Source organism: Bidens hawaiensis, unplaced genomic scaffold (genome assembly GCF_021521415.1).
Source record: "Bidens hawaiensis isolate Kalapana, Puna unplaced genomic scaffold, B.hawaiensis_p1.1 tig00010465_1, whole genome shotgun sequence".
Taxonomy (NCBI): Eukaryota; Viridiplantae; Streptophyta; class Magnoliopsida; order Asterales; family Asteraceae; genus Bidens; species Bidens hawaiensis.
Genome location: NW_027491798.1, coordinates 292193 through 305092, shown reverse-complemented (window position 1 = coordinate 305092; position 12900 = coordinate 292193). Strand labels below are relative to the sequence as shown.

General features: G+C 34.4%; 1 protein-coding gene across 1 annotated transcript; it reads left to right on the top strand.

Moving 5' to 3' along the window:
* Positions 1-2927: 2927 nt before the first annotated feature.
* Positions 2928-7026, top strand: LOC143535310 (uncharacterized). Its single transcript, XM_077029599.1, has 16 exons — positions 2928-3179; positions 3248-3409; positions 3639-3818; positions 3984-4041; positions 4215-4265; positions 4470-4552; positions 4614-4701; positions 4831-4872; positions 4958-5032; positions 5128-5196; positions 5729-5844; positions 5956-6068; positions 6133-6212; positions 6293-6406; positions 6495-6568; positions 6670-7026. Exons 1-16 carry the CDS (start codon positions 2929-2931, stop codon positions 6794-6796), a joined length of 1683 nt encoding a protein of 560 aa, XP_076885714.1. The 5' UTR covers position 2928; the 3' UTR covers positions 6797-7026.
* Positions 7027-12900: the final 5874 nt, after the last annotated feature.

Sequence of the window (12900 nt, the reverse complement as noted above, 5' to 3'; positions counted from 1 at the left end):
TGATTGATTAAGTGCGACTAGAATTATAAGGTAAACATTCTAAGTCCAACCTTTTAGTCAAAGGTCAATATTTTAGTCAAAGGTCAATATTTTAGTCAAAGGTCAAAACTTTAGTCAAAGTCAACTTTAGTCAAAGTCAACAAAAGTCAAACTTTGGTCAAAAGTCTTTTTAAAAACAATGGGAGATTGTTGGATACTAGTGGTTCTAGGAACCATCCCACAAGTTACTTACGTACTTGCATTTTTAGGGTCTTAGCATGTGACGCATTTACTTCGGTCGGATTTGTGTAATACCCGAAGCACCAACAAGGTGAGTTTACGGCCCCACTTTTATACCTTTCCTTTGGGGGAGGAAACATGCAAAACTGTTTTACTTTACTTGCTCTAAATCTTTACACAACCGTTTGGTTGCTTATAACGTAGTGTTTCTTTGCCATGGAAAGTCCTCACAAACATCGGACCGTTAACTAAGGTTAACTGGCGTGGTAAATTTAAATAGTACTATTGGGTTTGACAAACCCCACCCTGCATTATTCTCGACTGGAGGTCGAACGGGGTGTAACTTTGACCAAACATTGTTAAGTTTTGGCAATACTTGACTTGAGGCAATAACAAGTCAGCTTCGGTCGTGATGGAAACATAACACTATGCGGCAACGAGTTAACTAAGTGTAGTTAACCATGGGCCACTTTTATTTATAAATGTTTATGAACTGATAGAGCATAACTTACTTTGAAAACCTGTGAACTCACCAACCATATGTGTTGACTCTTTTTAGCATGTTTTCCTCAGGTCACTAGCAAGCACTTGGATTAGGATAACATTGCATGCATGGACTCGCATTGGTTTAAGTTTGAAAACATTTATTTGATATTGGTTTTGCGCTTGTAGCGCCATGAATTATTTAAACTTGTTTGGGAGATGGCTCCCGCACTTTGTTTAGCTTCCGCACTAGCACTTAAGTACTCTGAACATTTTATTTTGATTTGTTAAAACTTTTAAGACCATGTAGATGTCGTTTGGTGTGATTAATGTGTTCGGATCCTGGTTTGTCACCCGCCTTACGGTAAAACTCCGTTAGTGGAAATTTGGGGGTGTGACAGAAATTGTTTACTTTGGTGCAGAAAAGGACGGCTTTTAACTAAAATAGATGCAGGTGAGCAGGTATATGAAGGAAATCATGCTTCAATACCTTATTCTTGTCAGCTGATCTAAGCCCAGCACCTATATGGAGATTGAAGAACACTCCAAATTTGGTGATAGTCTAAAAGATGGCTTTTGCATGCAACTCCATTCTTCAACATATTGTCTATAGATGGATCAGAATCGGACTTGTTCGAATTCGTTAGCTGAGAGAAGACATTGGTGGAGTTCACTGTGGTTGCAACAGAAGTGGCTGTAAACGATCCGAAAGAACATGAACAAGGTGATGGAAATAAAGTTATGTTTATGCCCTCACATGACTTGACTGACTTTTTGGATGACCGTCAGTGTAAATGGCAAAAATCGAGTGAAAAATGCAAATAAATAAAGGGTAAAAGTCATTTTCGAAAATGACCCATTCATATAATTTGAAAGGACAAAATTTGTAATTTTCTCTAATTTTTCATATAATCTATTAACTTTAAAAGTAAAACTAATTTATTTTTATATTTATCTAATCTTAACTTCTAACATTTTTTTATTAGTTCTAACTGTTTATTTTCTAGTAATTTTCATTCATTTGCTCTTAGAGCTAAATATGTTAACCTACGTTTGTTAATTGAGATTTGAGATATATACATACACAAAAATATCTATCAAAGTATTAAAATGTTTTATATTAAATGAGTAATTAATTGTTTAATTTATTACTAGGTCACTAGATATTACTAATATTTGTAAATAAAGGTAAAATGTGTTGACTCGAAACACAACCCGAACACGAAACGAATTTAAATGGGTCGACATTACACGACACAAATAAATATAATGCGTTGGGTTATGGTTGAAAAATCTCAGCACGTTAACCTGCCAACTTGAAACCCGTCAACCCGATATGATCGACACTCCTAAGAAATACAAATAAGCATTCTACATTCCTATGATACCACAAAATTTAACCATTCAATGGACTGCTTGGTATCACCTAAAGGCTAAAACTATGGATGTTGATAAATTTTTTCAAGGCATGGATGTTGATAACTTGATAAATAATAACCGAAACGTTAACCAAAACCGAACTGAAAACCGACTCGAAAAAATCAAAAACCGAATTAACCGAACCATTCATATTTTCATATGTCTAGCTTTTATATCTCATTTCATGTATTTCTAAGCAAGAATTTAATCCGAGTTTAACTTTGCTTAATAACTAAACCAAACCAAACCAAACGGTTAATTCGTTAATAACCGAATCAAACCGTGCACATTTCGTTGGTTATTAGCGGTATCCCGTAAACGTCCGGGTCGAAATATGGCTCTCAAATTAAGTTTCGAATTAGTGGATGTTGTCAAAGGGAGTGGTGATGTAGGTATTATTGCAGGCCAATCTATTGGAGAACCAGACACTCAATTAACAGGACGTATCGACGAAAAGAAATTGCGCGTGTTGGAAGTGATGAGTTGGTTATTACTTCTACAGTATTAGTTTTCTTCAAAAACAAAGTCATAGGCACGTAGGTTCAAGGCCGACTACTCCAAGAGCATTCATTCATAAAAGATTTATATCTCTATGGGATTAAATCCCGAGTTATTGTGAAAAAAAAAATAAGACTTTTTTTTTTGCTCTTAGTCTCACGAGAAATACACACGATTCGTGATTGGTGTAAAGAGAAAATAAAAAAAAAAAATCACTATTAATGATAATGTTAGATACATTAACCAGATCAACAGTAAACAAACAGTAGGCTGGTTTTCAAAGTGACCAATTCAGTGACCACCCCAAAAATGTGGAGAAGAAGATTTTGCACCACCACCACTCACGCCTTAAAGAACAAAAAATGGGACGCTTTAGTCATCGGCGGCGGCCATAACGGCCTCACCGCCGCCGCATACCTAGCTCAATCCGGCCTCTCCGTCGCCGTCCTCGAACGCCGCCACCTCATTGGCGGCGCCGCCGTCACCGAAGAACTCATCCCTGGCTTCAAGTTCTCCCGTTGCAGCTACCTTCAAAGCCTCCTCCGTCCTTCTATCATCAGGTTCTATTTTATCATTTAACATTTAATATTTTAATGTTTGTTCTTTAATTTGATTGTTGACCTTGAAGAGATCTGGAGCTGCATAGACATGGATTGAAACTGTTGAAGCGAAGTCCGTCTTCGTTTACGCCGTGTCTGGACGGGCGTTATCTTCTGTTAGGTCCGGATGCGGAGCTAAATCGGTCCGAGATATCGAAGTTTTCCGAACGAGATGCTGAGGCTTATCCAAGGTCCTATCATTATCTGGATTTAACATTAATATAATTTGTTACTGTTACATTAATAGCATAATTCCTTTCTGGATAGCAAAACTAAGTCGTTTAAAAACCACATTCATAGATCGTGGAGTCGCGACATTACTATGCATTCACGTGTTGGACACGCCTAAGTAGCTTCAAAGCCTTTGATTATTTGTTTGTTCAATTTTATTGAATTTGCTCTTTTAATTGTTATATGTAGGTATGAGAATCAGCTGGAGAAGTTTTGCAGGTTCATGGATCCATTAATAGATTCATCACCTCCTGAAGCTCACCACGGTGTTTCGTCTTTTAATTCGCGGTTGAAACATAAGTTACAGAAATCAGAATTTTGGGCACATTGTTTGCATCAGTCTGTCTCCATGGGTCAACAAGGGCTCGTGTAAGATTTCTTATCCTGGTGCCAAATGAATAGAATCATTAACTGGTTGGTTTTATAAAAGTGTTATGTTTTAGTGTGTGTGTCCTCTAAATCAAGTCAACCATCAACTAAGAAGACGTCCGCATTACAGACTTCATGAACTTATGTAGTTCTTTCTTATTTCAGGGATTTCATGGACCTTTTACTGTCACCAGCATCAAAGGTTTTAAATAACTGGTTTGAGGTTGTTACTTGATCCTCATTCCTCAATGTTGGTGTTATTACTCCTTTGACTTTTGAACACTAAAAAAGAATTGTAAACTAGATGCATGCTTTTGTTGACTGCATTTGACAAAACGATTCTCACATGATTCTAAAAACAATATGTTTTTTGTTATCTTTTGTATGTGAATGCAGAGTGATGTGTTGAAGGCAACACTTGCTACAGATGCTGTGATAGGAACCACGGTAAGCACCTTTCAGTTATCACATTTCTGTATCTCGTTACATATTTATGCTCCAAAGACGGCCTCATAATTAGAATATCGCATGTTTATTGTTGTAATTCTATGTTCTCTGTTGACTTCTACTTGCATTTACCTTAACACTCTTACTACTAACTACTGTTAATGATTAATGAATTACCTTGGTGTTTTAATAATTGTAATGCAGACGAGTGCCCACACACCAGGGAGTGGATATGTTCTGCTACATCATGTGATGGGAGAAACTGATGGTCACCGTGGAATTTGGTCGTAAGTATTTCTAACACTTGTGTGTAGCATTTTTTTCAAAAGGTAACTAATATGCGTGTAGGTATGTTGAAGGTGGAATGGGCTCTGTGTCACAGGCCATTGGAAAGGCTGCTAAAGAAGCTGGTGTCACCATAGTTACTGATGCAGAGGTATATTATAATTTTTGGAATAACCAATCTGTTTCTTTTTTATCACCACTTTTAAACCTATCTGGATCAGATTTATCATTTATCCAGTAATAATGTTGTTACTTAGATAATGGTTCATTTGTTATTCAGGTATCAAAGCTGATGATTGAAGATTCAGACACAGTAACTGGGGTAAGCTATAATTATATCATTCAATTGCCAATTGTTACCATGGACCATGAAGCAGGATTTATACAATCTAATATTGTGTTTTAAGGTTATATTGGCTGATGGAACAGAAGTTCGTTCGTCAGTTGTTTTATCAAACGCTACCGCGCACAAGACTTTCATGGTACGTTTTTAATGCTAATGATATCTTGCAATTTGATCTAAAAGTAAGGTGTGGTTAACTGTTTCAACTTTTAATTTTTACATATTTTGACATAGGAACTAGTACCAGAAAATATTCTTCCGGAAGATTTTTCTCGTGCGATTAAGAACGTTGACTATAGCTCTGTAAGATCTTATTGCATTTCATCATTATTATATTATCGAAGTTCTAAGTAGGGCTGGGCTGTTCATGAACTGTGCTGAAAAGTTTGAGTTCGAGTTCGAGTTCGGCTTGGTTCGGCTCAGAGTGTTTGGTTTGGTTTTAAAAAGGAAATTTAATAAACAACTTTCAAGATAAATAGTTCAAAAACATATGCAAAATAAGTTCAACATAATAGAAGTCCGAATCAAGTTCAACCGACCCAGCTTATGAGCGAGCTAAACCAAGCCGACTTAACGAGCTAGGGCTGAAAGAATGGTTGATCATTGTTATAAGCGTGGTTCTCTTCAACACTATATGTGTGTGTGTGTTAAAGTAACAGTAAAGTGTTCCGAGCCAAACCGACCGAGCTAACGAGTGAGCCACTCTTGGCTCAGGCTCGGCTATTTTACAGCTTCAAACCGAACCAATTCGAGTGAGCTTTGAGCCACAAGCTTTTTGGATAGCCATAGTTCCAAGTTTGGAATGATGAAACATTTCTTCTACTGTATTGAACAGGCAACCACTAAAATCAATTTGGCAGTTGACAAGTTGCCACAGTTTCGGGGTTGCAATATCGGTTCTCCTGATGCTGGTCCTCAGCATATGGGTACTATTCACATTGGTTCTGAGAGGTATATGATATTCCTTCAGTTTTCCTTTTTACATCCTTTTTTAATTTTTGTTTTCCCTATCCTAAATCATTATTTAGTTATTATTAAAAAATTGTGTTACTTGTTATTCAGTATAGAGGAGATTGAGTCTGCATGCCAGGATGCGAGAAATGGCTTGTCATCACGAAGGCCTGTAATTGAAATGACAATTCCTTCAGTTTTAGACAAAACTATATCTCCACCTGGTACTTTTTCACATTATTTTTGATAGATAAAATTTTGAAAGCTAATGAAAATTAATTTTTGTAGGCAAGCATGTTATCAATTTGTTTGTTCAGTTCACACCGTATAAACCTAACGATGGTAGCTGGGAAGATACTGCATATAAAGTGAGTTTACCTTTATTTTAGAAATACATACACCCGCAATTCTATATTCTATTTTAATTTGAGTTTGATTTTTTTTGTAGGAATCATTTGCACAAAGATGTTTTAAGTTAATTGACGAGTATGCCCCTGGCTTCAGTTCATCAGTTATTGGCTATGACATGTTGGCTCCACCAGACCTTGAAAGGATTATTGGTCTGACAGGCAAGTGACTCTTTCAACATTATTGATATTGACCTGTAGATAGAATGAAACATAAATATTATTAACCTGAGCTGTTGATACCTGGCAGGAGGGAACATCTTCCATGGTGCAATGGGGTTGGATTCTCTGTTCCTCATGAGACCTGTAAAAGGATGGTAGTCTAGTTTGCATTAATTTTATTATTATTATTATTTTGGTGATATTTGAAGAAAACTCCCAAATATTATAAGTCTATATGAAATGGAATGAATTGCAGGTCTAATTACAGAACTCCGTTAAGAGGATTGTATCTATGCGGGAGTGGGGCCCATCCTGGTGGTGGTGTCATGGGTGCACCAGGACACAATGCGGCTCGTGTGGTTATAGATGACATTAAAGGCTGAAATGGGACCATCAAGATCATCATCATCATCACCCACATTTGAGGTTAAGAATTGTGTGTTGTAAGTGAATCAAGTCACTTCAGCAGGCTAACCATGGCTGATTATGGAACAGAATAAAGGGCATGATGGTTTTGAGGCTAGATAAAAGCCTCGCCTGATTTGTGTAATAGATTATTTAAGTGACGGTTCTAACAACACGAAGAATATTTATGTTTGTGACAGATTCTAGGACTGTTGTTGGAATTAGCGGTTATGGAAGTCGTTTATGAATAAATTCATCTTTGTTCTTTTAGAAAATTTTATGTACCATCAACCAGTATTGCTTGATACATGATATAACTGATCATGATGAGCCTTGCTAGGTAGGTTTTTAGGGTGGGCACAGTCTGGAGAGGCGCAAAATTTGGTTCGGGTCAAAATAAATCGGATTGAAAATAAGGTTTAAGCTTTTAGTTTTAAGTTACTGCAAAACAATCCCTCAAATCAATTAATAGACATCTACTAATATGAGCCGAACCCGAGCTTGAAAAAACAACTCAAGCGTCTAGCTCGAGCTTTAAAAAAAAAATCTCAAAACGAGCCAAGCTCGAGCCTTGTCAAGCTTGGACTTGACTCGGCTCGGCTCATTTACACCCATACTTTCTCATAACTTCTTGGGCACATCTTAAATTGGGATTTGGGGTTATATATAATACTGAAAAGTTGGGCTAGACGGTGGACAACACATGTCTACCCTCCTTCAGCCTTGCATCCGCCTTTGTGTGAATGTAAGCGATATGAAAAATGTTGAAAACTTCATTAAGTTACACTGTAATAGCGAGAAAATAATCTAACATGGTTATATATAACACTGAAAAGTTGGGCTAGACGGTGGACAGTGTATACACGCCCACCCTTCTTTAGTCTTGCATCCGCCTTTGTGTGAATAAGAGCAATATGTAAAAGATTGAAAACTTCATTAAGTAATAGCGAGAAAATAATTAACCTGTTTTTTTAATTAATTTTATAAAGAGTTAGTAACACATAATTATTGTTTTGTTATATATTTTTAATTAAAAGCATCACAAAGAACTTGAAACTCAATTAGTTAACTTTTCCAATCTTTTATAAAAGAATTTTGGGATGGAACAAGCGATAGAGCTATTTTAGGTGATGGAAAAACATGGGAAGGTCATTTCCCATCACACACTCTCGCAGAGTGACGACATGAAAGACATGATGTTGTGTTAAGAATGCATATCCTCTATTCGACAGGGCAAGGGTTTAAATCTTGTGTTGTGCATGCAGGGGCGGATCTATATAGTAAATGGATGGTTCCTCGGAACCACCCGAGTTTCGAAATAATAGTGTATTTATACATATGAAATATTAGAGGAACCACCTTACAAATTAGGAAAGAACCACTCTGTTTATGTTACAAAAGCCGGTTTAGCTGGTAAGAAATTGAATTTGTAAACTTAAGGTCACGGGTTCGATTCCGGTTGTTATGTGATTTTTTGAACTTTTTTTTCTTGTTCGTTTTATGCCCTTATATCACCTCTTCAAACTCACGCAAATATCTACCATACCACCACCGTTCACCGACCATCGCCGTTCTTCGACCACCGGCGTTGCCTGCTGCTTTTCCGGCCAACCACACACCTCTTGCCTTCCTCCAATCCTCCTGCCTTCTAATCTTCCTCGAAGCTCGAATCCTCCCACTTTTAAGTTAACATAAGTTTCAAATTATATATTTATCGAACTACTATCAAAGATAAAATAACACAAACCACCTGTAATTACTTCTTTGAAACTCTCTATGAAGAACACTATTAAGTACACATCTAATCCTAGAACTGTACTATAGTAGCAAAAGTTTATAAGGTAAGAATGATATAAAAACTTGAATCCATATATTTGTTTGTAAATATAGGATTAATTCACAAATTCAAATTCTAACATATTCCTACACAATACAAAATTAACCATAGTTTTTGGTGAAAAAAAAAGTATAATCGAACAAATAGTGTTATTCATTATTTTATTTAACAACTAGGTTAGAACCCGTGTAATACAGGGATTTGTAATAATATAAAATAGCAAAAAAGAATAGTATAAATATTTACAAAATGTGAAACATGAAAAATACTATTCACAAGTCACTTAACTTCTTTTTTTCTTCTTATTTGTTGCAATTAAATTTTTGGATGCTTTTTAACATTTGATTTAACCATTCTAAACTGAGTTAAAGACTTTTATCATCAAAATTTGGAAAGAACTCTTCTTGTTTTTCTTCCTTTTTGTTATAATTGAAATTTTGAATGCATTTTAACCCTTGATTTAACCACTCTAAACGTTTGTTAAGGCAAAGACTTTTTTATCATCTAAATTTGGAAAGTTCTTTGTTAACAATTTGCCTAATTCTAAATTTTGCTTTTTAACCAATCAATCTTGTGTCTTAATAAACTTCAACATTAGTACTAATTTTATAAAAATAAACATTAGTATTTTGTAATAGTTAACAAACGTTTTTACAATATTTTTTTTTAATCTGAAAACACCTACAAAAATCATGTAAAAAGGACCCAGTTCAACAAAATCATATAATAAAAAACCGAAATCAATAAAAGATCATATAAAAAAATGTCATATTTTAAGTTAATGGCCAAAATGTACATATTCTAAAAATTGTCTAAATGCTAATTGCTAGTTGAAATAATTAGAAAAAAATATTTAACAACTACAAAATAATTACTGTAGTGATCAAAATTGCATAAAACTCCTAAATGGTATCCTTTGTTAATAAAAGACATGATTATCAGCTCATATTCAGCATTCAAACATCCAGAAATCTAAAAAAAACATGAACAAAGAATTATGAAAAGAAAAGTAAGCATACTACCACTTTACACCTCAATATGATTAAGCAAAATAAAGGTCATAGCTCATATCACCACTCATGATGCAACCAAAATTAATAAGATACAACCAAAATATAATACACATGCCAAATTATAACTCATCGTTTATCATAAAGATGGTAGAAGATGTATAAGTTTTTTACATTTTCTGTTGCCTTGCAACAATCCAAGAAGCATGTCTGCACACAATAAACAACAAAAAATAATGACAAACGGAAAATACAATACGTATGCAAGAAAGCTTAAATCTTTAACTTATGTAGCCATAAATTCATATTCAAACATAATGGAAAGGATTTTAAAAATGGGAACCGAATTTTAAATCATTAACTGTTGTAACTATGTTATAGTAAATAAATATTCGAGCTTAATTTTGAAATACTGGTAATATGGGTATAATCAATGCACACGACATTGATTACGTTTGAATATATAAGACACCATAAATCTCGATATGTTACATAAATCGGGGAATTATGTACGTCATGTTATGTTTAGTGTTAAGTAAATATAATACCATGGAATATAATTAAAAAATATAAATATTAATAATCATCTTTAAGTTCCCAAAACAATTTTTTGTTTTGTAAACAAAACTTACCCAAAATGCCCTTTAGGTTTTTCTAAGAATGCTTGTTGAAAAGAATGAATGTTTTTGGTGAAATATAATTTTTTAAATACTAATGAAAAAAAAGTTAGAAAATGCCATGTGACAATTTGAAGAATTTTGGTGAAAACTAAATGGAGGATTTTGTGGAAACTCCACTCTTTTATATAGGTAGATTGCATTCATTTGTTAAATGTTAAATGTAAATTGTCCATGATGTTGTTCATTTGTTATGTTAGTTGTTAAATTTAATTTTAATTTTAATTTGTTGGTTTGTAATTGTTGATATTATAGGTATTATGAATCCTTGTAGGCCCAAGTGTGTAGCTAACCCAAGCAAGGGCTTGAGGCCTCATGTTTATAAAGTCCCCCAATTTTTTTTAAAAAAATAATTAATATATTACGTAGTCTAAGTACTATATCGATGCATATTAGATAATTAGGTTACATAATGCAGTTGAGTAACTGAAGCTAGCGTGAAGGCAACAAATTCGCCGATTCAATCAAAAAATTGACGTGGCACATTATTATACGGAATTAACTCCCATGTCTTTAATATTCCAGGCGTCAATTTTAGGGAGTGGCAATGGCTAATTCTTCATCTTTTTATACGACCAATTCACCTCGAGTTAATTTTGTGTTTCCCATTTGCGAGCTACTGTATTCTTGTACTCGTCTCTTGTGATTTGCGAACTCCCGACTCTGAATTTGGGTTTTCCAATCTGTGATTTGGATTTGCAGTTACATTGTTTGGATTTTGGAAATGCAATTGGTGTTTTGGTGTTGTTGTGAACCACGATTTGGATTTGTAGGTCATTCTTGTTTTTTGGATTTGCACTTCGTTTTGGATTTACGCTCCAATTTGAATTTGCACAATTTAGATATCACAGGATAGAATGATGAGGTCAATAATTACTTTTATTTAAAGTAGTAATTACTTATTAGTTTATCGCTTTATAATTATTTTATTAAACAAATTGCATCAAATTAAGCTATAAAAGTGAATTTTAGGTAAACTTATGGTTTTTTTTATAAACATAAGATATAAATTAAAAGATAAAATAAAACTAACCATGCCAACTATAAACCTTTTAGTCTATATTGTCGATCCCAAGCCTGAATAAGGATTTATATGAAAAAGTTTTTTAAAAAAGGCCCTAATATGATAATTAGCTTGAGGCCTCTAAAAACCTTAGGCCGCCACTTTATGAATATCAAAAGATATTTTCAAAGAGAACCATCAAACCTTGGATCATCATCTTCAAGTATTAAAGCATTAAAAATAAATTTGGATGATCTTCCATGCGATCATTTCGAAAGGCAGCCAATTTCATCTTATCACCCAAGTAAAAACAAAATGTGAAAAACATATTTGCGTAAGAGGATGGGTGATGAATACAAGAACGATTCTTGCATTTGTTTCATTGAAAGAGAATTCCTCAAACAAGTTTCGGTTGAAGAAGTAATGCAACGATTTCAAAAGATGAAGACTCGTAGGGAACAGCTATAAGTATTTTTTTTATTCGTAAAGACTATTGTATTTATATTATGTGTTTTTTAATTTCTAATGAGGGTGTCTTTTTTATTATTTTATCATATTTTTATTATGTAATGAACTTTGCCCGAACCATCGAACTGACCTGGAATTTTTTATACCCGACTCTATGAAATTGAAGCATATAAAAGTAGTGCACCACTTAAAAAAACAACCCGGATCCGCCATCGTGTGCATGTATAGGTGGTTATAATAATAATTATACGAGTAAGTTAATTTGCGGTTTAACTAAAGATAAAGTATTATGGCATAACTCCCTCCCCTCTATCATAGATGTTGATGGTTCAAATACCGCAAAGTGTGTGTATAGTAAGTTAATTTGCGGTTTAATTAAAAGAAAAGTATTATAACTCTCCTAGAGGTCGTAAAGTAGGGGTGTTCTTCGGGTTATTTATTCGGGTTGAGCTCAAAACAAGTTGACCCAAAAACCGACCCAAATAAGTTCGGTTTGTTCGGGTTTCGGGTTAACGGTTCGGGTAAATTCGGGTCGGTTTTCGGGTTTAACAAATTAAAAAAATTTATCCACCTTTATCAATAAAAAATAACCATATTCCAAGCCGTTATAAAACCGTAATATACAGCCATATTCAACAATAACTTATAATATTTATCATACAAGCATGCATTAGACAAGGTGAAGTGTTGTAGCATGTGGATCAATACTTGTGTAAATTGAAGAAACATGCTTAATACATATTGGTTTAAATACTTTACTATTTAAGTTTTTGAATTGAAGATACATTCTCAACATGCTTTATGGTAATTAATACATTGGTATCCAATGTGATAGATCCAATATTAATTGGAGTCTTGAGAAGAGCCGAACAAGAATACATATGGTCACTATGTTACTTTACCGCTAAACTACCCTATAAAATTTAGGGATATATACATCGATGTATCATACTTCGGGTTTTTCGGGTCAACCCGAATTTGGGTATTTCAACCCAAATAGCGACCCGAATATTTAATCTCGGGTTCGAGTTAGGAGTTTAATCGGTTCGGGTGAATTCGGATCGTGTTATTCGGGTCTCGGGCCGCT

Coding starts and splice junctions, on each gene's coding strand:
- LOC143535310 (XM_077029599.1), top strand. CDS start 2,929: ATGTGGAGAAGAAGATTTTGCACCACCACCACTCACGCCTTAAAGAAC. Junction 5,845..5,955: donor ATTCACATTGGTTCTGAGAG/GTATATGATATT, acceptor CTTGTTATTCAG/TATAGAGGAGATTGAGTCTG. Junction 6,569..6,669: donor ATGAGACCTGTAAAAGGATG/GTAGTCTAGTTT, acceptor AATGAATTGCAG/GTCTAATTACAGAACTCCGT.